Here is a 27453-nt window from a genome sequence, read left to right on the forward strand (position 1 = left end):
AGTGGACAACTGAGAAGAATACCGTTGTTTCATTACCAGAGTCCATTAATTATTTGCGTTTAAGCAGAAATACTAGGCTCTTTACCTTCAGGCAGATATCGTGGTTGGTGCTGGAGAGCTGGTGGTTCTCTGCTCAAACGAAAAGAATTAATGGACCACGGTGGTGACACAGCGGCATTCTTCTCGGGCATGGTTTATATCTACGTATTACACGTATATGTGTTTTTCAGTTCTTTCTAAACGGTTGAATGGATTTGAATAAAAATTTACAACGATGTCCTATATTCTTATTCTAAGATTTGATTCGATTTTCAATAAAATCAGCCCACGGATGAATGACGTTTACTTTTGCAATTTTTAAAATTTTTCTAGTATATATCCGTTGTGTTTTTAAAAATGAAAAAAATGTTTCCAATAAATCTTGAAGAGAATCAAATTTTACACAAAAGAGTTAAACTTTTCTCTATCTCTTCTAGTAAATAAAAAATTAATTTACCAATACATAAGTGATACATTCGTGATGAATGACAGTTACCTTTTGCAATTTAAAAAATTTTTCTAGTATGTATCCGTTGTGCTTAAAAATAAAAAAGAATGTTTCCAATGAACCTTAAAGAGAATCAAATTTTACATGAAAAAGTTAAACAAACTTTTCTCTATCTCTTCGGAAAATAAAAAAATTAATCTACCGGTACATAAGTGATGTATCCGTGTTAGTTAATTTTTTCCAAAACGAAGGAAAATTTACTTCGAATGGAAATTTCCAACGGTACAACCCTCTGTGTTGTAATACAAAATATTCGAAGGAAATGCCACGAATTTACTACGGAATTCTTGGTGTGTTATTAATTTAACGAAAATTCAATATTTTCGCACGCTACCGTCGCGCGACGAAACCCTCGAACAACATCGTGAGCATAATTTCAGATTCGTTTAGTCCCGAGGTGCTTTCGAGCGCAGCAAGTTCCGCATCGCGTGAAAACTTAATTTCTCGGGAAATGCGTTTTGCGAGGACTCGCGTTGCACATCGACGTGTATTACGAGCCGTGCAAGTCGATGCAGTTCGACACAGGCTCGTCCTGTTATTCCACCTTGAAAAGTATTAGCGCGGAGGGATCGATAGGGACAATAAATTATGGACGGTGGGGGATGGCGGTGCATTTTCCCAGGAACCACGATGGAGACGCTTGTAATAAGTGATTGCAAAATAATGAAGAATCTTCAAGAGCGATGAGGATCAAGCGAAATTTATCCAGGCTGATGGAATCCATTAGAGGCCCTGAGCTTTTTATTTCAGAAACCTTTCGCCAGCGGGAAAGATGTATACGAAGGGTGAATGTGAAAAGCTACCGAACAAAGTGAAGCAACGCGGTCCCGCGTCTCGGCGAAATTAATTGGTCGAGAAACGCCGGAAGTGCGAGGGGACACTGGTTCAACTCTCTTCGGTTTTAAACAAAACAACGCTTCGAGGCACCCTCGATGATTTAGAACGCGAAAGGAGAAGAAATGAAAATTTTTGAATAAAGGAGAAAAGGAAAATGGTATAAATGTTCGCCAGGAAATTGGGTATATTTCAAGTAATTAGAAGTGTTTTTATCAATACCGAAACTTTAATGAAAATTACGTGAAACTTTGATTCTTGAACGATAATGTATCACTAATTGTGGGTATGCGAGATTTATTACTTTAGGAATTTCTAAAGAGTGCAACGTAACAGATTATTAGAAAGATATTTAAAAAAGTATTTTAAAGCGTGCTACGTTGTATGTACAAATTCGTATTATACTGTAAATAGTTGTTATTATGCATTAGAAGTAACTATATTGAATCAATGGTCAGTTAATTGGATAGGAATTTCAGAAAGGAAGATTAGATAAAAATAAGCGATACGAGAAGATGAATAATATTCCATTTTCCGATCATCGTCCCAAATTCCAGGCTATAGATTTAAATCCATTCGATACAAAGAGAAACCTTCCCTTCTTCATTGATATCAATCAAACGCCCGCGCAATTTACGAGAGGGTGCATGAAAAAGCTCGGTCTACAAACGCGTTTCAAGCTGAGCTTGCAAAAGCTCCATAGGGCCTCGCGCGCGGAAAGGTTGTAAAATTTATCGTCGATACCGATCCTCCACCTAGTCAATGACATCTAGTTTGTTACACGAGATATCGTCGACTACTGAAAACCGATTTCAAAATGAAATGTTCAAATTGAAAAATATCGGACGACACGTAAGAAAATATTTCAAATACGGTGGAGAAATATCCGAGCACTTGCTACAGTAATAAAAAAAAAAATCAAAATATAACTTCATACCTACTATACCTGAAGTATAACACAAGGAATCAATTCATGTAAAAATATGTGTTCCATTAAAAAAAAAATACTCAATATTATGCAAGTTCGAACAATCGTATTATTAAAAAACTAAAGTAACTGTGGTACCCTAAACATTTTCTCGCATCTTTCGTCACATTTTACACTGGTTCGATATTCAAGTTTCAACGTTCGTATTATAAAAAAACCAAACGAGTAATTGTTACGTCCTACAAATTTTCTGACGTCTTTCCTTGCATTGTTCGCTGATTCGATATCCCTACTTTTAACATTCGTATGATTGAAAAACCCGAACGCGCAAAAATAATTTATTTTTCAATTAATCCTTCCGATCAATATCGACGCTGTTACGCGACACGGTGTAAAAAGGGCCGGGTGATTTGTACTCGTCTCGCTTTATCTCGTTCACATGGTACGGAAAGGGTTACGTCGTACTTGAAGGGTAAGTAGCAATCTCGAGCTGAACCCGTCGGAGAATCGCGCGTGTTCGAGATACGTTCTCCTTTGTAGCGGAGAGGGTGTCGTGCGCTCGCGATTTCCGTGTTGCTCGTTGCAATTCGAGTGATCGCACGAGCTCTCGACGGTGCAGCTCGCGACGGACGTCCGTTCCGTTTCAAAAAGGCCAACCCTGCCTCCATTTCGAGGAAATTGGATGGAACGAGGGGTCGAAGTGATCACGATAACAAATTTCCAGCGGGTTGAGGAAATACGAAACGACGCCCCGGCCAGAGATTGGAGTTTACGAGCTGCCGAGTGAAAGCATGACTCGGAAAAATTTGCCGGCCAGCTCAGGCTCTGGGCATCCCGGACCCTTTGTCCGGTACTTCAATTCTCCGTTCTTTCCAAGATTTAATGGAATTTTGAACGTTCCCCGTGCGATCGTGTAACGACCACTGGACTACCGAGCAATTCCTGTAAACAACTCGCCCCGAGCACCGACTATAATAATAATGAATTCTTTGGTTCTCTGTCGTTACCAATGTGTGGTCAACGAAACATAGAGAGTCTTGGGTTTTCTGAAACGGAGTCGGTAGTTTTGTAATGCTATGTTTGACCACACTGTTTTCCTCGGTCGTGGTATTGTAGAAAGAAAGAAGGATCAGTGTTGGAAGGAATTGCTTGTAGGATTACCTCAAACGTCTGATGCAGTTTAGATTCTGTTCGTTCGTGGTAATAATCTCTCTTTGATCGAGGATTGATCTTTTTTAATCCTTGTAGAAGGCATTTATGTTTTTAAATACGATATGCTGAAATATAAAATTAGAAACGATTAATGTCGTTTATTGTTGACTCGTAACAGTTTAAGTGATATTTTGTAGAATAAAAAATGGAGACTCTATTCCTTAGATTTTCTAGATGTAACTGTTCTTGTATTCTTCTTCAGATCGTGAGAGGAAGAAATTTAAACGAAGATGCTTTAATGCGAAGAATACGAATAACGAGCATCCTGTTTAATTCTCTTGTAAATTGAAAGAAAATATTATTTATTAAGGGTCCGTATTTAAATGATCTTGGGATCGATTTGCGCGAGAATTGGAGCGAAAAATTATTTGTTCGTTATAAATTCATTAAACACGAGAAACAGGTGAACGAAGTCGATTAAGAATTATTAACGAGTAATTTACTTCGATATTCTTCGAATTGTTTCAAACGGAATATTAAATTACGCAATTTCGAAAATTACTACGTTAATCGAAAGACAATGATTGCGATTAAAGCAATCCTTTTACTAATGAACATTTACTCGTACGATATACTTCTAAATAATTCTTCGCACAATTAGTTAATTTAGACGACCGTAACCATAACCTGGGTTCTTGAACAGCTGCAAACCACCTGCAAGGTAATTAAAGAACCTCTCCGATTTTAGTATCTTTGTTAACTTTTTGCTTCCAAGAACTCCAAGTTAACAGCTGACGAGAAATTTTCCACTCCTCGTTTCCCCTTCTGTCTACACAAACCATCTACCAATTAGACACAACTTTTTCCACTTCATTATCGTACAAATTATCTAATAAGATTCCATACTAAATACACAAAATACCCAGAGCACCCGCGCAAAGATTTCACGTCGAGTTTTCGAACAGTTTAAAAACACATCGAACATACAACGGTCAAACACTCCGGCGATTGTGATTCAAGTATCAGTTCCCTCCACTTCCATTCACAATTGTACCGAATAAACAATTCGTAAAGTATTTCGTGAACATTTTTAAATTCTAATTCGTTTGAAAAATTTACATAAATCGACAAAAGTGTTACACGTCCATGAAAACGTTACAAAACTTTAATTCGATTGAAAAAGCATTTAGAAATTTGGACTCAATTCGAAGTGTGGTCAATTCCTCGTCGATGTTCATCGTCTCCGCTTCGAAGTTCCATGAAACAATAGCGCACAAAATAATGGGTAGATATCGTCGTTGGATAAAAATTCAAGAGCGGAGAATCGTGATTCGGAGTACCATCAGCTACCATCGTTCAAGATACAATTGCCTTTGAATCGTCAGAATCTCCGGCCAATTGTCGGGAAAGTACAATATGCGTTTCGCAGGATCTCCGCTTTCGACGCAACCACGACGACAATAACGCGACTAAGTCGGCTGCTTAACACCTAGCTTTAGCTTTAATAAAGCGTCCTCGCGATCGCCTTTGAATTCGTGAAGGGTGCGGTCACGGAAGCAGCGAGAGCATTTTCCGACGCTTTCCACATTATACCGTCTGAGGAAGAGGAAAAAGTGGTCGAGCAATGCGCTAGGAAAAATAGGGGTGGCTCGAGGGGAGAGGAGAGCTGGCCCAAAGGACGGAGAATTCCGAGTCACGCCGCCGGGATCCTTTGTTATACAGCGTCGAGTCCTCTCTTCTTTTCTATTGTTTTCGTCCGAGCGCACCACCAGCATGCTTTTCCGCCCTTCGTACCCTTCGTCGAGCGGTTTGCCGTGGTTTTTATGTATCTGGCTTAATAAAACGTTCAACGCTATTTCGTCGTTACAACGTGCACCTACCTGCTCCGGGGTCTCCTTTTTATTACCAGTCCCGTTAGATTGTCGCGGAACGGATTCAACGCATCGCGTGTCAATTTTCTAGAGACGTCAGCGAGGTTGAAGAGAATTGTTTTACGTGGAAATTAAATCGTTTCGAATTCCCCCTGCGTTGCCTTCTTTCGGCCCGATCACAGTTTCGCGATCTCGAAAGGAGCCATTTTGTTACCACTAAATCATATCTTTAACATATCTTTAAACGATGCGTGGTACTTAAATGCGAAGAAAATATTGCTTCGAGAAATATTCGGTCCTGTAGTGTAACGAAACGTTATATTATTGTTTGGGAGTTAAGGTACAAATACACAATGTTTCGAATGGAATAAAATTATCGTTAGTGTAGGAGGAGTAATTATGATAATGTTTGTAGTCAACTCCTGGGTTACGATGTAAAAATTATACGTCTTGCAACATGGTAATACGTCGTATATTTAGGTGTAACGTTGTTGCAGAAATTAGATTTTAGAGATATGCAATTAAAATATAGTTAGATGTAGCACAGTTAGATTTAGAAATATTTCTCTTTATATGTATTAAAAAGAAATAGTTTCAAAGTGTTTTTGTAAGCACACACTGCTGAAATTATTATTAAAAATTATTCTTGTCGTTCACGCGTGAATAACAGGATACTCGATGCATTATAGTGCATCAAATTCTTTGGTAGCGTCGATGGTGAAATTCGGTACAAAAGAAAAGATATTTAATTCGCGGTCAAGTGCGTAATTGTCCAAGTATTTGTAAGAACATTGTAAAAGGTATGATTGTTCGTTGAAAAATAAACGAAACGCAAGGAGCGAAATTGTTTCACATTTAGATTCCGTTTTAGAAATAATTACACTTAAAAGTCTCTCGAGCACGCGTGCTGCAAAGTACGACACGGGTAACGTGTCTGACCACGACAAACCCTTTCTACTTGTGGCATGCTTGAAAGTGCTCCACGCCCCTTAATTCTTCAACTCTTTTCCAGTCACTGTCCATTTAAATATACAAGTCCACTCTTCGCGTGACGTTCAGTTACCAGCGTTTCATTATACAACCTAACATTGTATTTATTTCTTCGCAAGAATATTTCCGCGCAACGTGTTTCCTCTACTGCGCACACGAGTGTGTCGTTTCATTAAAACACCGAGGAAAGTTCAACGCAGCATTCGTTTCTAAATAAGAGGCGTTTCATTAAATGTTTTTAACGTTGCCCGCCAAACCACGTAGAGAGAGTAATACGCACATTCTATAGCAATCTCGAGCCAGTTCGCGTTTGCAAGAGAAGTTGGACGATCTGACGTAGAATAATCCATCTTTAACCTCTTACTGGTTCTTCTGTATTAACCGTCGGACGTGACCCATAAAAAGCAAAGCTACCAAGACGCAGAAGCGGAGAACAAGAGTCCACAGCCTAAAAGAAGGTTGGTTAATGAAACTTTAATTCAACTGCCTGTCCTCGTTTAATCGTTGCGTTTTTCATTTCCTGCTTTGGGCAAGGACAGACAAAGAGCAAACAAGGAAAAAGACAATGAGCGCAGGAAATAGAAAAACAGAGACGAAATACGGCTCTAACGAAAGAGGTTAAAATCACATTTAATATTCTGGAACTACCACTGTATAATTAGATTTAAGATGTTTCGTCAATTTTCTGTATTTGAGTGGCTCTGGGAAAGCTTAAATAACTATTTATTTTTGCTGTCGTGTATTTTTTTTAAGAATTCCTCCGTTTTATGTATCCTTTTCACGTTTTCCTGAGAAGAAAATAATCGCCTTGAAAATTAGACGTAAATGAAAAATGTGTAATAGAATCTTTTTTATACGAGTCTTTGTTTTTCGAAAAAATCGATTCCGAAAATTCCTGGGCCGTGCGCGCGCGACTTCAAGAGAACGTGCCTGACCGTCACTCGTTATTTCTATTTGTGTTCGTGTTTGTAAACACTGACGCTTTTAATTGGTTCTGGCAAGAGTCAGACACGTTCACCATTTTGTACACACGATTCATCGCTCGTGTACGCGTTGGATTTTCGCATTTAGTTTTTTTGTAATCGAAGGCTCGTATCAAAATATTGTATTCTGTGTTTGATCTATTTTTGCGCAAGAAATCACCTAAATGAATTACACGATCTCACTCACCCTGTATAAAATTGCAGACGTGCACTGATAGACAGTATGCAGAGCGTACCCTTTACGTTTCTCACCAAATTATAGCGTTTGCTCACCATCGTCGAAGCTGATTACATTTTGTTCGAAATATTTCTTTGGAAAAAAATTCCTCAATCCTGCGAAATGATTCAACGCGCGAGGTTCGAGAAAAAACTTCGAAAACGTCATCTGGAACCTCACGTGTGCCTACCTAGACCACAATAGTGATTTCGATGCATTGTAGTTTATATATGTACATTCGTCTGATTATTACCTCTGTGGCACCACTCGGCCGCAATTTCACGGCCTGAAAAATTAAATAATAAGGATTCGTCGGTGGATCGACGAAACGGAAATAGGGCGACCCGCGGCAGCGTGCTTTCAGTGCATCCTGAGAAACGACGACGAGGCAAAAGGAGGCAAAGAACACCGAAGGGAATTAGAGCGTGGTCCGAAAAAGATGAAATGAAGACGAAAAAAGGAAGAGCTCGGGCCGGGGCTCGATGAAAGTGCCCAAAGAGCGAAACATAACCAGTGAAACGAGAAAAGAACGGTTCGACGATAAGCGGGGTCTTGTGAAATTAGAAAACAGAGGGAACAAGAATTTCAGTGGAATTGAAAAATTCAAAGTTCTTTATTCAGGGTGTATGTAATAGGATTAGAGAAGTTGAATGTCCTCTGAAAGTCCCGAGACCCTTTAATGTTTCTTCGGACTTATAAGTCACGAGGTATCTGAATTTCTTAACAGCTACGGGGAGGAACTTGCGAATCATTGATTAAAATAAATTAGAATTAATTAAAATTAAAATTATCCACAATTTCGAGGGTTAAATGGAAAAGTGATTTCAATGGAACGATTTAACCCTGATGTTACTCTACAACTTACGCAAAGTTGAATAGTTGAGTAATTTTTAGAAATTCTGAACAATTCGATTTAATTGTATCAGGTTTTCCGAACGAATGTTTGAAATAATTTCAATGTCCTGTATCTATTGCTGTTATAGATAGAATAGTCGATCGATGCCGAACAAACAATTCTCCGAATCGATAAATTGGCCGGTTCGTCACTATCGACGAATGTTAAACATTTCTGCGCATCGATCGCGTTCCATCTCATCACCAAAGACGACAAAAATGAAATCGATTAAATTTGAGACGACCCTACGAAGCAATTTCTCTAAAAGTTTCGCGTCACAGCTACTCACGATGTTTGGTTAACCGTAACCAAGAACAAAGCCAAGAAAAATAGGACAGCACGACTGAAAAGGAAAACGAACGATCCAAGAGAATTTAATTGAGGAAAACGGCAACGAAGGAGCCGAGGAGGAATTTAAAATTAGAACCGACGAAAAGAAATAATTAAGAGCAGGGAACAGGGGGAGACAACCAAGAACGAACGAAATATTAATACACCGTGGAAGAAAAATAAGTGGAATCTAATGCAAACGATGGAAAAAAGAACTAAACAAAGGAGAGGGCGGAGAGAGAGAGAGAGAGTCGGTTGGTGAAACGTAAGGCGGAAAACGGAGCCGGATTGAAGGAAATAAGCAGAAGCGAGATTTAATGGAAGCGGTGGTAAAGAAGCGAAAGCTTTTCGAAAAAGAAAACGAGGGAGAAGCTGGAGAGAAAAATAAAGCGTCGACGGTGACCAAAGACGACGAATGTTTTGAAGACGGAGGGAATGGAAGAATGGCGAGGCGGGTAAGTTCCCCCGCGAAAGAAATTTGGATCGCAATTACGGAATTAGTTTTTTCTCCTCGCGACGTCCGAGCGGTGGCGCGCGACGACGAAAATAAAACGCAGCCGGATGTGTACGTGCTCGGCCGAGCGAAGCCACGGGCCGTCGTCGTTTGGTAGTTCCACCACCCTCTCTGCCCACCTACAGTGAATGTCGTCAACTAATTTTCCGGCTGCTCGCTGTTCTGACTATTTTCACGACAAACGAGTTTCAGGGCGTAATATTCTCGCTTAAAAATCTCCTTACGTTTGCGAATACCTTTTTCTTTAATACGAGGTTTACAGATGCATCGAATTGCTTAAAAATCTTCTTACGATTACGAATACTTTTTTTACAATTTTTAGGTTTAAGGTTGTATCGACTTCGAGGTCTTTAGTTAGTATACTGGTCAACTAATTTTCTGGCTATTCGCTGTTTGGACTATTTTCACGACAAACGAGTTTCAGGGCGTAATATTCTCGCTTAAAAATCTCCTTACGTTTGCGAATACCTTTTTCTTTAATACGAGGTTCAGAGACGCATCGAATTGCTTAAAAATCTTCTTACGATTACGAATACTTTTTTTACAATTTTGAGGTTTAAGGTTGTATCGACTTCGAGGTCTTTAGCTAGTATACTGGTCAACTAATTTTCTGGCTATTCGCTGTTTGGACTATTTTCACGACAAACGAGTTTCAGGGCTTAATATTCTCGCTTAAAAATCTCCTTACGTTTGCGAATACCTTTTTCTTTAATACGAGTTTCAGGGCGAAATATTCTCGCTTAAAAATCTTCTCACGTTTGCGAATACTGTCTTTTTTCAATTTCGAGGTTTAAAGTTGCATCGACTTCGAGGTCTGTAGCGAGTATACTAATTTTCCGGCTGGTCAACTAACTTTTCGAATGGTACTTACAGTGTTTTCAAAGTCCTGAAAGTTATTAATAAAAATGCTAGCTTTACAAATAAGAAAATGTTACGAAATTAGTTACTAAACAACTGCTGCTACAAATTTGAAATCGAAATGAAAGAAAATATACAAATCTGGTCAATCGATGAACTTGCTGTTTTGAAAAATAAATATTAAAAGTAGTGCTTCGTTGGAATGTAAGAAATTATATGTTACAGGGCAAACAATCTTGGAGTCACGAATCGAAACGCAAAAATATATGTCGGTCGATTATCTTCCGATTTAACGGTGGAATAAACACTGATGGCGTTTCTATCCTTTTCTGGTAATCGCGAAGATCATGTTCAATAATCACGACAATTAGCTGATAAGTAAATTGACAGCGTTGCACGCGAGGGCGTAGAAATTGCTAGCGCAAGTTCGTGGATCCTGAGTACTCTCAGAAATTCTCCTATTAAGGAATTAGTGAGCGTGTTTAACAGGGGGAAGTACGGTGCAACTTCACAGTCAGCATGGTTTCCGGCTAACTGCCCTACTCAGATAAGTCGAAACGTAGGAAACTCCTATGGAGATATGGTTAAGTCGACGGGATTTAGTTTCCGTGCAGTTGGAATTATCGAGTTGTCACGTTCGCTACATTTCATTTAGAAAACTACCGACCTTCTTCGAGCTAAGAAATATTTGTTTCATTTTTTTATTCGATGCTCGGTTATTTTATTCAGTGGAACAGAAATAAAAAGAAACCAGCAGCTACTAATTCTCTCATAGTATTAACAAGTCGATATCTCGGTTAATGCTAATTCTATCGAAGATTTGTACACAACGAAATAGTTTCTGCATTTAATTTTCAAGTTTTTGTCGTAATAATAATTGTAAACGAGATATCGTATATTGCATATTTGGTGTTTCGATTGTACAATTCCTTCCACTGGAAGAAATTTTCTCATATCTGAGAAAATTTTTATTTTTATTTTCTCAATATTGTGTGTCACAGTGAATGATCTTGGTCGAAAGCAATTGATCGCAAAATAAGAGAACGTTAGTCGGATAAGAAATATCTTAACGGTGTATTTTGTAAAACATATGGGTGTTGAATTGTTCAAGAATCCTTTTGCAAATATCGGTGTATTTGTTTCACAAAAGTTATCCAAGATATTACCTCGAAGGTACAATGACTTGCTGAAAGCTCTCGCCTCTCAGCGAAGATGAAATATTCGACTACGTCCCTCTCATTTTCCTCTGCCCCTATCTCGGTTTTCGATTATAGAATCCATATAACCAGCACGGGAATTGACGAAGGCGAGCTTTTTCTGCTGTCTCATGTAAATCGATAGTACATCGTCGAAAATTGTAAAAAGAACTTTGGACGTTTGGAAAAAGCGAGAGAAAGAAAGAAAGAAGGAGAGAGAGAGAGAGAGAAAATATCTGCGTGACTGAGAATGATGGAACGAGACAGAAGATAAAGTGAAACAAAAGAATCAGACGGTACCAGGAACGAACGAATTAAAATCGTCAAGGGGAGAGCGAAGGGAACGAATGAAAAAGATAAAGCTTGGAGAAGGTTCGTTTGCACGCAAGAAAACGAAAAGAAAAATACTGACGTATAAATAAGGAAGACTTTACAGCAACCGAGAAACAAAAAGGGCGTATCGTGGAAAAATGGTGAGAGGGAAAAACAGAGAGTCTGAAAGGAGGGAATTACGCAACAAGGTTCAGAAATAAGAAATAACGTCCTGTTAGTGAAATCTGGAATTAAGGAAAAGGTACTTAAGATCGAATCCAACGATCGAACGACATAGCGTAAATTGATTAAAATCGAGAAAATGATCAAAGGGAGCGTATAATAAAAACAGAGGGTTAGTATATTAAGGTTAACTCATACTACATTGCACAATTAAATGGAAGTTAAGAAACATGATCACGATTCAGATTCAAATATTTTAATGAAATGGTTTTTGAAGGAAGGTTCCCTTAAAGGGAAAAATCTTCCCATTAAGTCACATTAAGTGTCACATAAGCTTAATCGTTTATAGTTTAAATATTGTATACCACCATCATTGGAAAGTTACATAATTTCCTATTGGCGAGATTTAGTAAAAATATGCGCACTCAGCACCTCGACAACGACAGAATTGACAAATAACAGATAGGTACTGAATACGATCAAATTTTCCTCTACGAGACCAAGACCTCCTACTCACATTGCATAAATAAATCGAGGTTTACATTAAACACCCGGTCGTGATTCAACTATCTTCTCAACTCGTCTACAATCCGTTAATTCGAAGTGCAGTCACGAGAGCGATACAACGCTTAACAATAGTGGAGAATAAATTGCCAGATTGAAAGGAAGGGTCAAAGAAAAGTAATTTTAATTGAAAATACTTAATCTTGAAATAGCATTAAATAGTTGGAGGACGATGGAGGAAAGATAAAGCGTAAAAGGATCAAAGGAAGGACATTGTAATAAGAGCGGATCTACATAGTAGGTAATAAACCGAAGCTAAGATAAAGCAGCAAGAATAGAGTGAAGGGGAAGGATCGAAGAACAAATTTCAATTTCAATTTCCACCTTGACGTTGACGTTGACGTTGACGTAAAAAAGAATCGGACTAAGAAAAAATTGAAAGAAGATAACCGTTCAAAAAAAAAGAAAAAAGAATAACTATACGTATGTACAATATAATAATTCTTGCTTTGAAAGAAGATAATCGTTCAAAAAAAAAAGAAAATAAATATACGTATGTACAATATAGTAATTCTCGGTTTAAGTAACAAACTCGAGACTGTCGATTCATGCGAAAGCGGGTTAGGTATTGATTTGTATCCCAAATCGAGATCCAGACTCGCGTATAGCGCTCTGGAGAGATATAGCACGTGTATCGGTCCACCTCTAATGAAAAAAACATGTCTATACACTTTTAATGCAAATTAGTGATGGTACTACTTCTATACTTTTTACATCTTTACGAAAGATCAATGAATCGCTACGATTCTTCCAATGGAAATGGCAACCCCGTTCGAATTATTTTTGTACGAACTTCGTTCGCAAGAAGTATTCAGTTGGACGTAATTGAAAATAGTTGGATCAGTCTCGTGTTTGGACTCATTTTAACCAAGGAAACCTGGCCAACTCGTCGATGATACTCTCGTATGATTCTCCATACGTGTCTAACCGATCGAGAACAGTCGCGGGGATGAGATTTCATTACTCGTTTTTCGATGTGGAAACTGTCACTTGAAAGCGGGAAATGTGGAACGCATCGATGAGAAAGGCAGAGTCGGATTCGAGAGGACGATGGAACTATGAAAACGGAGCTGCAAAGCCTGATGACGTAAAAATTGACGTCGCTTATCAGACCGAATGGGAGGCTGAACGTTTCGAAACAAACGATGGCACGTATTCCGCGAGCATCGCTCTCCATCGGGTTCACAGTTCCACCCCCGGCCCCCGAGTCTCATTTTCGTCCATTTTCACCGCTCAAAGCTCAACGAAGCAGGCGGAGGAACGTAGATAAAGGTTTTAATTCCGTGCGAATGGATCAACGCGCGAAAATCGGAAGGGAGGATCAAGCCGGGGTAGGCAGGGGCGCGAAGAGGGACGGATACCGAAGGGAGGTCCGATTGATGGACCGCTTGGAACAATGGTTAACTTCAGAAGTAATCGCTTAATTCCTGGATTCCCCAGCTATGTCCAGCCGATTTCCGATTGAACTGTCTTCCAGGCTTTTTTAATCTTGTTGATCGAATCGATCGTCCACGGATTGTTTTGTTGCCGCGAAAAACGCCGAACGAGATATCGGCTACCGAGTAATAAATTTGTAATTTCGTGCGGGACAGGGATAGAGGGATCCAGTTTGGATAGTAATTCTTTACAAATTACGAGACTCTTAGTTCCAACGATTGGTCACTTTTTACTTTTCCAAGACTCTTCTCGACTACCAAGTCGATATTATATTTCAACGATTCAGATTCTGGTGCTCGCATATACGCAACTGTTAATTCTTATTACAAATTGTACAAGTTGATTTTTTAATCTCTATTTCATCGTTTAGAAATTTCGAGTTAACGTAAGAACTCTTGTTCGTATACTGTTAAATTTATAGTAGGACTTTTGGTTTTATATTGTTAATGTAAGAACTTTTTGTAGTACGTTGCTTTCTCTTTCTCTTTTTGTTTCTTTTTCTCTTTCTCGTTTCGTTTCGATGTTTAATGTACACTTTCTTCCGTTTAAGTAAATAAATAAATTTTCCCTAGATACTGATTTAGATTTCTTCATTGAATATTCACGAATATTTTAAAAGCTGACGATAATAAGAAAATTCAAAATTGAGTAGAAATATTATTCTGTCAAGTACCGTAGAGTTTCTTCCTTTTTCCAGGATCATCTCTTTAGAGTTATTTACAATTTACTTCTACCACTGTATTTTTCAATGTTACGTCATATTCAATTACTTGATCCATTCAACCTGAACTACGAATTACAGTGCACGATCTGGACCAAAACGCACATCTACGAGTCAAATTCATAGTTGTCCATCTTGGACAATTTCAAATCATAGTTTCTATTTTCTATTATCCGAAAATTGTTATAAATAAAGACGAATGGGTTAAATTATAACATATACAAAGCAAAAGCTTCTTTTTTCCAATGCAGAAGAATTACGTTACTTATCAATTGTAAACGAAAATAAATTAGAAACGAATTACGAGTGCATACGGTTGATGCATAATAAATTCATCACTACCAATTTATTTTTTCCCACCTATTAAGATATATTAACGAGTCGTAGCCGTCGATTGTCGTAGTCGTTACGAGTCACTATGTTCGCGAGTAATTGCGAAGATTTCCTCGAGCGTTCGCATATGTCAGTTTGTTTTTTTTTCTTTTCTTTTTTCGTTCATTTCTTCGCGGACCCGGCTATACGACGATATAAAGGTAGCCGCGAAATAAAGCGAAAGAAAGCAAACAATGCCCTCCGGCACGCCGAATGACTCACTTTGTTGCTTTCACTGTGAAACTTTCCTCGTGGAGGTACTTTTAAGGAAGTTTCGAAGAACAGTAACAGCAATCATTGTCGAAGGAACGGGCGACTTGTTCTTGCTTGCTCGGTCGAGAACCCGCTGCTTTTTCTGCCACTATATCACCGCATGGCGTTATAGTTGAAAGCGCGACGAAATTTTTACGAGACGGTTTTGCGACACGACCAGAACAAGTTACTTGTTCCGAGCAAAGCTTTTCCAGAAATGAAAATTTCCTACCGAACGGGGAAGACCTTGCATCGTTATCGAAAATTACGAACGAGGATAACAAAGTACGAGGACTCGAGGACTCGTTTCTTCATAGAATTGATAAGGTAATGTATATATATATATTTATTTATTAAAATACAGAACGTGCATCGCAGCGAGATTTCACGAATTAATTCTCTTCCGTTTACGTTATAAGCGCTCTACGATCATTTGTATGAAATACCAAGTTATTGTTAGCCCCCCAGGAATTTTATTAAATGCTCAAGTACTCGACAAGTGCTTGGAAAATTCAATCATTTGGCTTATTTAATTTTACATTAACTTCTCGAGAAGATTCAATTTGTCGGTTGGAAACGTTTAATAAAATGCTCAAGCGGGCCGATAATTTCCACGAAAAATAACCAACAACAATGGCTACCCCCCTCTCAATCTCTTGTTACGACTTGTGCAGTTTGATCGATGAAAAACTACGCGAAATAAAATTACTCACGTGTTCTGTGTTTAATGCAGCACCGTCACGAATATCTTGATGATCGGCACCGGAACCATTGACCATACCAGAACCGGCGCCAGCACTTCCGCTTCCTTTTCCACCGACACCGCCAGCTGGGGTTTGTGGCAAGCTCTGGAAAATAGAAACATAATATCAGGATAATTCATGGAACCGTAAAAAACAAACAACACGGTAAATTATACTCTAAGAATTTCTTCTTAGATTTTTCGTTCAATTAACTTTAACGTCGATGCATTATTTCTTAAACAGTTGACCATTTTAACCAGCTGTATGTACACAAGTATCGGTATAAAAATTGTACATCTTTCGTAGTATACAAAAGACTTAGTTCTTTTTGAAATTTTTATTTTCATTCAACGTCTTTGTCGATCAAAGTTCACGGTATTATATATGCATAAATTCTTACTCTTTTATTAAACGCGTGCACCAATGTTCGAATATGTAGTTTAATTTAATTCTTATCTCGTATCGACCAATCATTATAACAGAGAAACGGGTGTTCGTATCAAAAGCGAGAAGAATACCGAGAGCATCAAAAGATTCGCGATATTTCAATAACGCGAAATTTTAAATTAAATTGTCGTTTCATTTGCTTCCTTCAACAATCCTCCCTCACTCTCTCTCTCTTTCTCTCTCTCTAGAAGAAAACTAATTACCGGCTGGAACGTGATTTGTAAGACCACCGAAGGAGAAGCAAAATAACGACGAATACAAATATCCCTGGGATTAAGCAATGCAATTTAACATTATAAATCACTCGAACAAAGAAATGTATAAGAAAGCCACACGGTGTTATTTATTCGACCTGTTTTGCCGCGGGATTCGCGCGCTGAATTCCTGCCTCAATTTTCCGCTTCACACGTATCGTTTCTTTCATTCAGCAGCTTTTCTCGAACTCTTTTGCCACGGTATTGCACACCCGAGATTTCTCTTTCTTCCACGGAACACGCTTTTACGAGAAGGATTAGATGGTGCAAAGATGGTCGTAAAGGGAAATTTCGTCGATCGTGTTTGCTCGACCTTACCCTCCCGGTAACGAGAATTGTCGCAATAAGAAAACTTGTAACCATAAGAGAGTATTCGCAATAGTAACGCAAATATTTCTTTTAAATTCGTTTCGCCATTGTGTAGAGTTTCGGGAGAATACGTATTCAATCACACTTTGCTTACAAATATGTGAATTATAAATTAAGTACACGTGATATAAAAGAAATATATGTAACGATCGTGGAATAAAGGAAATTATTATTATTATTATTAATATTAATATTGTTATTATGTAAGTAAAATGTATCTACAGTAGGTAAGTCAAATTTCTCAACGGAAAAATTGAAACTTACGCGTTTGATCGAAAAATTTGTACGAGTAAGGAGATAAACTTTGTACAATTTTAATGTACGTATGTGCTACCGTATCGTTCACAGAAACAAAGTTTTAGCTGGTCTTAGAGTCTCAGTGGCGAAAGTTCTTCGCTATTTTACTTTCTTTCGTCGTTCTCCAACGAATGCAGAAAAATGGCGCGATTTCTTAAATCTGTCGGAGGGTAAGCTTAGTTCTGCTCCTACTTATGAAAATATTTCATGCTTTCCCGAGTGCAGATGTGATTAATGCAAATGAATTTTGCACATTGAGGTTTGAATCAGAAAAAGTAATACTATGGTTATGATTTTACAACTAAAGTTTTATAACTTATTTTATACAGAATTGGTATTATTTAAAGAAAAACAATTGAACCAGATATTTTACCCCCCAATTTGTATCAGTCATTTGATACTTTTGACTGCTTCTACTTCATCGCCGGAACATTAATTACTTCTCGTAGATAAATACAAAGAGACGAACTAATCTTGAACTTTGTTTGACGAGCTTCGTCATTAGCGAAATTGAAATACGAAGATAGTTAAGATTATAATTAATGGTCTCAAATATTTTAATAAGACACAATCTTGAGATGTACCCATGTTTTATACCGATACAAAACTAATCAAGTCGTACATTACTTGAAAGTTTCATGGCGGTCGATAGAAAATAATTGCAATGCAATTTTCTAGTCTTGTTTTTATTTTCTAGTAACACATGCCACTGTTAAGTATGTGCATGTATATTCATTGCATATTCTTCAATTGGAAAACAGAAATAAGAAAACCCTTTTAAAGAGTAAAATATTTCAAAGAGAATTAAATCGTGTGCATAACTGTGTAGAAGATATATTACAATTAAAAGGTTTGAAATCCTTCGTTCGTCTGATATTCTATAATACGAATCATTATTAAATGAAACCTGGATCTTTTAATTAGTTGATTAATTAATTAGTTACTTATTAATTACTATGTAGAATGTTTTACCAATGGTATGGATATTATCGTTACTTTCAGAAGACACTCATGGGCCTCGAGATGTTTTTTACAATTACAATCGTAATTTCATAGTTTTATATTAAACTCCAATATTGAACAATCTTCTCAGTATTTCTTTGTATATGCTGTTACTAATCTAACTTCAAAATATATCCACCGAGATATTATACATACTCAATTATAGTCAGCTAACCAATTATAAAATTATCGTATGAACGAAAGAATGAAAGAAAATATCAAGCGACACGGTGACAAATGTAATCAAAATTACATATCAATATGTATATCGTATTTTTATAGAATATTGTAAAATCATTCGAAGAATGCTTGTCGATGAATAATTCCATGGAACAGTGACCTACCTCGCGTATAAAAAAAATCTCCCTTGAAAATTAAACGTTTACGCAATGGACGGTAAATGAAAATCTCTCGGAACAAACGTTGAAAATTCAACGCGATGCGACAAACCAACCCCACACGAAAAACGACAGGAGTCATCGGGCAAAATGTCACCTTCGTAGTCATCGTCATCGATGCATCCCGCATAAAACTTCCTGTTTATCATTATCCTCGCTCAATTACCGACATACGCGCAACGTGCCGAGTTCTGGCAAAGCTCGCAGCTTGAAATTTATGCGAGCGATCCGAGTCGATGGCCGCGTTACCATTATAACGCAACGCCACTAGGGGGATGCAATTTTGAAGGCAATTTAACTTGAACCGCAGCAGCAAGCGTGAGCTATGGGCAAATGTTTACCGTGAAAATCGTTATAATCGTTCCGAAAGCTTCTGGACCGAGAACCTTTTCTCAGGGGACTGGGGGGATGTCCATATATTTTAGTTCTATTCCACCAAACGTTCCGATATTCTCGTCCCGTTCAATTCTATTTATACTTTTTCAACTTTCAATCTTTCGCGAGCATATTTGTGCATTAACGCGAAGTAAACTTCATAAGAAGTACTCCTCGTGAGCGATTCATTGTCCTCTTTGAGCAACCAGTTTAATTTCAATCAATTTCGACAAAATATTCCCTACCGGTGCTTTGCATAACCAGAGGTCCCGATTTTCAAATATTAAACGAAACACTACCACAATGGATTATAAATGAAACCTGAAATTTGTAAATCACGAAACATCCATCTGCTTTACGAGCCTATTGTTCTTTCGCACTATTGTTGTTATTTCTATTCAATGGTCCAACACATCCCTACTGTGATCATCTCTGCTAGATTTGTTGCAATTTCTAGTCCATGGCTCTCAATACATTCCTACTATAATCGCTTCAGTAGCATTTGTTACTAATCCCGGTCGATGATTCAATATACCCCTACAATGATAGTGTCTATTATATTCGTTGCTGTTTCTAGTCGATGGTCCAATGTTATCGAGATTCAACCTCCACTTTGACGTTTATACAAGCTTCCTTCTTATTCCCAAATGATAGCAACAAAGTTCCAATGTGATGTGAAAGGTAACCTAACATTTATTACCATATCCATGGTCCAACACACCTCTACTATGATGGCTTCAATTACACTTATTGCTATTCCTATTCAATGACACATTGTTATTTCAATTCAATAACACATCCCTACTATGATCGTCTCTGGTAAATTTATTATAATATCCAGATGATGATCCAATAGACCACTACCACGATCACTTTTACCGCATTTGTTACTATTCCTGGTCGATGGTCCAACGTTATCGAGATGCAACCTTCACTCTGACTAATCCTAGTCGATGATTCAATATACCCCTACAATAATAGTGTCTATTATATTCGTTGCTGTTTCTAGTCGATGGTCCAACGTTATCGAGATGCAACCTCCACTCTGACGTTTATACAAGCTTCCTTCTTACTCCCAAATGATAGCGACGAAGTTCCAATTCAACGTTGGAGGTAACTTAATATTTATTACGATATCAGCGAAGCGAATTTCACGCGCACCGACTGAGCCTTTTCGCGGCGTTCTCACCCTCCCCAGTCAGCTTGTCACTTTCCTTCGCCCACCCTCCGTGCCCCACGAAGAGTAAATGTATGTATACGCGACCCCCGTCGTTGGTACGTTCGCAGCCCCCGCACTCTATTCCTTATTTCCTCTCTCTCTCTCTCTCTCTCTCTTCCCCTTTCTGCCTTTGCGCTCCCTCGAAACCCAACGCAGATCATAACGGATATTTTAGTTCAGTCAGGAAGTTCACTTTAGCTGCGACACAGCAGCTCCTCAACGAGGGGTTGAAAACAGACCACGACGAGGGTGGTGCGCGAGGCGGCGAAACGCGCGATGGAAATAGCGCGTCGCTGGAAATTGCGACCGAAGGATGAAAATTATGACCATAGTGAATGGCGTTTCTATAGTGACCGGAGGATGAACGATCAGTTTCTGGATGCGTCACGGCCCTGGTTCGTGGGAATAAACTGGTGTTAATTGACAGTTTACCGGATCGTACATTATAGCGAATTATACGATATAAAGTATCGTTTACTGATGTTTTTGCACAGATGAAAGAAAGAAAGACGAAGTAGTAGAATTTATTGTGCAATTTAAATAAACGTTTACTAGTCTCACGAAGTTGCGAGGTTCGGGTATAAAGATGATATTAACGCGATATTAATGTTAGCAAGTTTGAGATGGTTCTACTGTGGTTCTTACGGTTATTAGAGTTTATTGGTTTCCATGAACATTGGAATAAGGAGTCTTAACGATAATCTTTTGTAATGCGGTACTTGAAGATCGAATATATTTTACAACTTTTAATTGTAATCTACGAGTGGAAAGTTAGAAGGTTCGTAACTGTTGGAAAAAGATTGTCATAAAAATTTGTTATAATTTAGATCAATTTTGGAAGATGTAGTCTGTTTTCGTAAATGAAAGAAAAGACAGGTGTTTCTAATTGGAATTAGGTTCGATAATAGGTAATTATATGTAGAATTTTAATTATTTTTTTTACCGCGTTGAAAACTGTGTCGTATATCAATTCATTGCACTACGATGCTTTCAAGATAAAAATAACGCTTCACCAGCAAGTACAGTCAATAACAGTTTGAAAACAAGTTCCCTTAACCTATTACCTGCTTTATTGGAACGATGTATTATATTTCTATAAAAGGATGCACAACCTACATCAATGACTTTTTCTATATTTTTGTTTAGTAGAACTTAATTTCACACCATTTAATGGTTCATTAACCTTACCTCCTCATTGATGAAATCCTTTACAAACAATTACCTATTCCTGAAGATACCGTAACATCGGGTTACTTATATTTTTACACTTGCAACTTCTCTGAACAGTCAGTCCTTTCAAACTCAACTACTACGTAACTTCGAGTAACTGTTGCAACCTACGAAAAGTGTCTATTGACCAGTAATTAATGACCCTGAATAGTTGCACCATCGGTATAGCTATCTCGGTTTTGGTTGCATTTAGATGAAAGGGTGTTTCGCAGAGAAATTCAAGAAACATTACCTCGACCCACGAAACTAATAATAATACGTCTTTTTTGCAATAGAAATTATATACAACATAAAACATAATTATATACACCACGAGCTATAGGTAACCTCAATCCTTTCAGCTCTCAATAGTAATTAAACGGTGAGGTGGTGTTAACCACCTTCAATGGCTTTAAACGACCACTTGAATCAGATTCCACTGTAGCCATCTACTAATGTCTATGACCGTTCATTCATCTGTCTTATGTCAAGACTCCTATTCAGTCCTTGGGAAAGCCATGTCCTCTACGAAACTGAAACAGCGTCAAGCTATTTGTCTTCGTATTGACCCTAAACATACGTAGTTGCGAATAGATCCGAATGGCCTGTCGATCGTTCAATAGGTTCATACATTTCACAAATGATCGACTCGTTTGCATCGATAACTACGAATTTGTCCATGACATCGATGTTCGCGATTCATTATCACCAATTTCACATTCTTTGGATTTCTTGATAATGGGATTAAATCCCATACGGATAAAGGTTCAGAAATGTGAGAAGTAAAGGAACTCCTTTTATTTATTCATTCATTTAAACTCCTCGTTCATCGACACTCTTAGAATCTTCTACTTTATACACTTTATACTCTCTTACGCATTCATTCCCTTTCGTTCTAATGTTTAACTTTCCTCACTCGATATATTTGGTCACGTTCACCCAAAACTCCTCAGTATGGCGCCATCTCAGTTGCTACTCTTTCGCACCTTAGTTCAAACATTCTGACATTCTGTTCAAGCACTTTTCTTTCACGCTTTGAAAACACTTCACACTCGTCTATCTCACTCTTCACATTTTCTCAAAATCATATCGATTTCATTAGATTCTCACATTACGAAATATTTTGTTTCTTTCTGCGAATGAAACTTTCGTAGCCCTGCCAGATAACTACAGCTTTTGGATTCATCGACGTTAGGCTTGATTCACCACTTAAACCATCATCACGAATGACTACTCGCACACGATCTCTGGTAAATGTACATGTGACGGGATTACGCGTATTAACGCTCCTTCCGGCGACGGTTCGATTATCGATCGAGATGGGTCGAGTTCGAGGCCATACCTGCCCACCTCCTCGTTGAATTCCACCGGTTGGTTGGCACCTTCGGAAACCTACGACTTACTCCGTGCACGAGGATGGCGAGCAGACGGATTAAAGAGGATTTCTCCGTTCTCGTGCTCCTTCTTTATAGGCTGAGTCGAGAGTCGGACCTAAAATTTTATTCCGTTTCAAGTGCCTCGGAGTTTTATTCGGTATCGAGAAGCTGAAATTTTACGAACGATATGGTACGGTTTTTCAATGAAATTGATTGCCGAGAGATTTTAAGGAGAACTTTCGCGAGCAACTATAGCTTCGGGTATAGTTAACGGTCGGTTTCAAGTTAATTTGCTCGGTTGTGTTCGGATATTGTTAACCGAGCCGATATAGTAACTTGGTCATTGTTTCGAGACCTGGATGGATTATATAAATAATAGTTCTTCTTTAACAAAACTGACCCACCAAAGTGAAGCTCTTGTGGAAACCACTAACGATTTTTTAAATAAATTTTTATTTTCTTACAAATTTCTATTAGACGAATATTCGCGTATTTTTTAAATTTGATAATTAATTTCATCTTTATAGATTGTAGTTTCAATACTTGATAGGGTATTCTTTCTCATAAATAATGTTTTTTAAATATTGTAACAGATTGTAAATCATTTGTTCAAAAATATTTTATATCAGTACCGTTCCACTCGTTCTTCATTCTTTGTGTCAATATTTCTTCGAAATTATTGACATTTATTTGATCTGCTAATCTAAACCATTCGATAAATTTTCAACGAGGTTAGTGTACAATATACAGTAACTACGCGATATACAGAATTAAACCTGTGCAAAAAATTTTGCACAACTAAAATATTCACATTTGAATAAAATATTGGCTCCGTTTCCTGCTTCTGTGATATCATGTTTGGATTTAACGAGTCATTTTTATTGTCACGTCAACGAATATAAATTTCCATTTAGACGTTATATATTTTCATTTCAGTTACAAGGTATTTACGATACACTTAGAAAAAATATATCAATTTCTTTTTCGCCGAATATACGAATCGTGGAAACATTTGCAATGCAAGAGGTAACGAAGGGAAAAGTTATCATTTAACCGATCGATCACTCCCTACTCGATCACGCCCTTATCTCTCGTTCGTTTCGTCGGGGAGAAAGTACGATCTGTTTTGTAATTATAAATCTCATTAAAATTCATAACGCGACATGGAAAGTCATTAGCCTTAAGCGTTCTACGTTGTTGCGCCTTCGAGACACTCTCCAGCGATTAAGCGACCTTCAACAGGGGAAAATAATTTTAATTTCCCAAGGTTGGTCGTACCGAGACGTTTTCTTAATAATAATAATTATCATTATAATTGCATTGAAATCGAAAAGAAGTTTTACGAACGAGCGAGAAAATGTAATACACGAATCACGTAGATACAAAATTAAATACGTCATCGATACTTATTACGATATTGTAGACATTATTTGACTTCCAAACACCAACATTGCAAATAATCAAATTCTAGAAAAAAGCAGGAATAAAATTGCAAGTACAATCTTATTCAATATTGATTTTTAAACGCGATAGAAATATTTTACTTATAACTGGTGTCACACATCTATGTGACATAATCAAATATCGATAGACCAGACAAAATTCGTGTTTCTCTTACTGTAATCCACAACGAAAGTATTCACTCTACATAAAAATCGCCAACACTCTGATCGACGAAAAACCACGAACGAAACATTTTCTTACCGCTGTATAATTTCTACCGAGTGCCTAACTTTCAAGACTACCTCGATAACTATACGTAATTTCAGGAATTACGTCTACTCCAGGAATTAAAGCTATTCCAGGTCCTTCCCGGAAACTCGATACTCCGATTTCCCACGGTTAAATTAATAAAATTATCCCGGAGGGTCGAAGTCGTTCGAAATATCCCGGCGTGATGCAAATCAGAAAGGGTGGTTTCCGGCAATCGATCGCCTCAAACGAGGCACGAAATTGTGGCTGTCGACTTCTTCATCGATCACAAAATCCCGACAATCCGTTCGCCGAGTAACACGCTCCATAGAATCCCATTTGAAGGAATATGGTATCCGTGGTCCCCTTGAAAGCCCGAATAAATACGTTCACGGCGATTTAATCTTTCAAGCGCCAAAGACCTTTCGACCCGTTTTGTCACCGTTCTTTATACACTACTCGGGTACTCCTCGTCGCTCCTACGACAGGAAGTTTCGTCGAAGCGAGTTACCTGCTCTTTTACCCTGCACTTTGCAGTCTTCGACGGAGAAAATTCAGTTTCAGGGGAATTCTCGGTTGCACGGCCATCTTCCTCGCTCCACGTCGTCATCCTTTCTCCTGTGCCATCACTCTGTTCCTTTACTGCGCTTGATAAAGACGAATCGTCGGTTGGAGAACAGCTGAAGATATAAACTGGTCAGGGGTAACGACTGGACGAAAGGGGGACCGCGAGAAAATTGAACAAAAGTTATTGCAATGTCGACAGAAGGGAGGGGGTTTGTTAAAAAATTCGAAAGCGTCGAAATTGAAGGTCGATTCGAAATGGGGCGAATGTTAAGTGTTGAATAGGAGTGGTCGAATGTGAAGACATTGAGTTTCTTTTTGGTAATCGAGAACTCGGTTTTGTTTGTAACAAGGAGCAACGGGGTGTCGATTATTTAATACAACGTTGGGAATGCAAAGTGCTTCGAAGTAGTTCGACCTAGTGGTCGATTTGTTTACATCTTGGAATGTCTTCTTTAAATGCTGTTTATTTTTTTTAATACTTGACGATAATATAATACATAATGTAGAATATAATAATGGTAAATCAAAGATATAATAATGTTAGTAGTTAGACAGTAAGTTCGAAACCGAAGAACGATTATTTGTTGAATAGACATTGTTGAAAATGAAATTGTCGAACTTTTGGTAATAAGGGAGTTGTAACTTTTGTTTGTAACATATCAACGCTGTTATAGAGATTCATTTATAAGGTTAGAAATTTACAAAACTTTAACAAAAGTAAATAATATTATTCTTTTTCAATGTTGTAAGAAGATAATACAATACAAAAAATAGTATCGATAATCTACGTGCAAGAAATATATAATAATGTATACAAATTTTTGATAATAGAATACACATTATTTGTGCTCTAAAAGATTCAGATTCTATTAAAAAGCAATTAATAACTTAAATAATAATTTAAATAATTTTTCCAACCCTTTGAATCTTGATTAAGTACCATAAACGAAATCAATGGAGAGAATTCTTATTTAGTAACTTCATTCGGACCTATATCTAGACAAATGAATCGTTATTTAATATTTTAATAACGTCAAAGAATACGATAACATATTATTGTTCGAATAAATCACCAATATCTCGCAGGATCAGCAAACTGGTACGATCAGTTTTACTTTGAGAAAATCATGCACGTGATATTCGAATTTTGCATCGCATAGAAGGTGCCCTATTTCTGGCCGTATTTTCATCGATCTAACACACATCTAACCCACACCTAATCTAAACGTTTGTACGTACGGCTTTCTATCCGAGATTATATACATCGCTGATTGGATCTCGTCGTTGGGATCGTTTGAGAGTTATGGCTTTTCGATGAGTAGAGAATATATGCCGAGGGCCTTACTAGATTATATTTCGGATAATCGAGAATATTTGGGAACACGCACACTTGGAAACTCAGTTCCTTCAAAAACAAGGATGAGCGAGACTCGTCTGTTCCGTAGTAGGGGTCCTCAATTTCCTGATTCTGTCTCCAGGCACAGATCACAAGCCTCTGTTCGACAGAAGCTATTAGTCTGATACACAAAGTTTTCCACGAACGAAGAAGATTTTGTACAGTCTTTTGCTTGTCTGTATTAAAAACATTGTGTAAGCGTACAGCACAGTAAAATGAAAAATAACTGTATTATAAACTCGAACAGTTCACGAGGATGTGTGGTTCTATAACCACCATATGGTGGACATAAAAAATACTAGATCGACGCCATCGACAGGAGAATGTCCATACAGAATAACATTTATTACTGTTCAACAAATCGACAAATTGTAACCAAAAATGATATCTCCAAACATCAAAGAATATATATATGGAAAGTGACGATGAATTTCATCTATGTTTAACGTTACAAAAAAAATGACCAAAAATCATTTTTATTCCAACATTTCACTCGAGTCTCCCCCTCTTAAGGCTCATGAAGAATAGTTTTGTCCATTCGGGTTAAAAATTCAGCAAAGAGATTAAGTGGAAGCTATTAAGAAAGTTTCACGACTGTCACCGTCCGCGTTCATTAGTCGCTTATGTTATCGTAGCGCAAAATTTGTAAGTCTGGGAAAGGGACGTTTCGCGCGGAGCAATTTAATAAAAAGCGTTTACCATTTTCCTGGTCTACACGGGCAGACGAATGTTTCGAGTTTCGGTTGTGGACCGCGCAAACGAGGAGAATTTTCCCCGGTAGTAAAGTCGACGAAATAATTAAGGCAGGCCCTGCGGATGGGGCAGAAAAAAGAGCACGCATCCGGGTAATACTGCACGCGGAAACGTGCACGAGCCACAGGGCTGAAAAACCTCTGGGTGAACTTTGACGCGAAGGGAAATCTCGCCTTCTGGCTTCCGATTCCCTGCAAAAT

At 37.9% G+C, this 27453-nt stretch overlaps 1 protein-coding gene across 1 annotated transcript in view; it reads right to left on the reverse strand.

Annotated features, from left to right (window-relative positions):
• LOC143149932 (uncharacterized) overlaps positions 1 to 27453 on the reverse strand; it is a 779197-nt gene that overhangs the window by 58145 nt on the left and 693599 nt on the right. The window contains exon 5 of the mRNA XM_076317813.1: positions 15870 to 16004. Coding sequence (XP_076173928.1) covers positions 15870 to 16004 — 135 coding nt within the window. The remainder of the gene's footprint in view (positions 1 to 15869; positions 16005 to 27453) is intronic.

This window comes from Ptiloglossa arizonensis, chromosome 8, assembly GCF_051014685.1.
Source record: "Ptiloglossa arizonensis isolate GNS036 chromosome 8, iyPtiAriz1_principal, whole genome shotgun sequence".
Taxonomy (NCBI): Eukaryota; Metazoa; Arthropoda; class Insecta; order Hymenoptera; family Colletidae; genus Ptiloglossa; species Ptiloglossa arizonensis.